Source organism: Nematolebias whitei, chromosome 18, assembly GCF_014905685.2.
Source record: "Nematolebias whitei isolate Nwh7 chromosome 18, NemWhi1, whole genome shotgun sequence".
Classification (NCBI taxonomy): domain Eukaryota; kingdom Metazoa; phylum Chordata; class Actinopteri; order Cyprinodontiformes; family Rivulidae; genus Nematolebias; species Nematolebias whitei.
Window position 1 is genome coordinate 23,256,905 of NC_056515.1, and position 1,173 is coordinate 23,258,077.

Here is a 1,173-nt window from a genome sequence, read left to right on the forward strand (position 1 = left end):
ATTATTTACCTTGGCTTGTTTTATTGATGTTCGTTCATGTTCAAACAGTAAATATAACAATATATTGATTGGGCGGGTTTTTGTGTGATGTGGCGGTTTTTAACAGATTCTTGGGCTGGAAAACCTCGACTCTATCTGGCAACACTGGATCTAGTGTTTATAAATGAGATCTTTGATCCACAGAGGGTTGAGACTTCATACTCGAGCGTACGCGCTCGCGTTTTCGCGCCAAATTCATGTCGTCATTTCCTTAAGTTCGTCATTTCCTTCAGTCTTTCAGTCATGTCGTCAACGGATGATGATGAAGAAGAGATCGTTTGCCTCTTATTAGCTTTAAAAAAACGAAAGAAAAGAAGGTGGTACGTGAGGCCTTTAAACCAGACCAGGGATAAAGAAGGGGAATTTAATACACTGGTTAATGACACTATGGACAGCGAGAAACACTTCGAATATTTTCGAATGGACTCGAGCAAGTTCGATGAACTGGTTGGGCGCTTAGCCCCGTTTCTTCAGCACCAGGGCAGCCACCGCTCACCTGTCAGTGCTGCACAGAGAGTGGCTGTCACGCTGCGCATCCTGGCCACTGGTTGCTCGGAACAGAGCGTCGCTGCCAGCTATCGCCTGGGCACATCAACTGTGTCAGGAATAATGGCGGAGGTGAGTCATGGAATAAACTAATGAATGGTTTTGCTCTGATTTGTATTGATGACTACTAGGGAAGGCAGCAGTAGAGGAACTAGTAGTTTATAATAACGGTAATAAAGTAACCTGATGCATGCTCAATAATCCAGGTAGAAAAATCCAAAAGAGTTAAATCTGGTCCTCTGACATTCAAAAAAAAAAAAAAAAAAAAGCAAAAAAATGTAGAAATGTTTCGTCTCTCATCCGAGAGACTTCCTCAGTCTGAGGTGCTGTATTCAGCTCAGTCTCTTAAATAGCACCTTCTCAGGGTGGATCAACCAATTTGCTGCTGACAACCAAAACCAGCTGCTCACATGCTCAAGAAGGACCATCAGCCTAACAATGGATCATTAGCACACTGATGGCTGTTTACTATTCACAGAGGGCTGAGTGATACTAGCAATCACAGCATTGTAAGAGGGGGACAGTTGAACCCGGAGGCCTCCACCCCTGTTTAATGATGGATGATTTATTTTCACAAAGATGACCTCC

At 43.5% G+C, this 1,173-nt stretch overlaps 1 protein-coding gene across 1 annotated transcript in view; it reads left to right on the plus strand.

Moving 5' to 3' along the window:
* The first annotated feature begins 426 nt into the window (after positions 1-426).
* The window catches only part of LOC119424507 (putative UDP-GlcNAc:betaGal beta-1,3-N-acetylglucosaminyltransferase LOC100288842), a 5,194-nt gene continuing 4,447 nt past the window's right edge, over positions 427-1,173 (plus strand). The window contains 1 exon segment of the mRNA XM_037691991.1: positions 427-657. Coding sequence (XP_037547919.1) covers positions 427-657 — 231 coding nt within the window.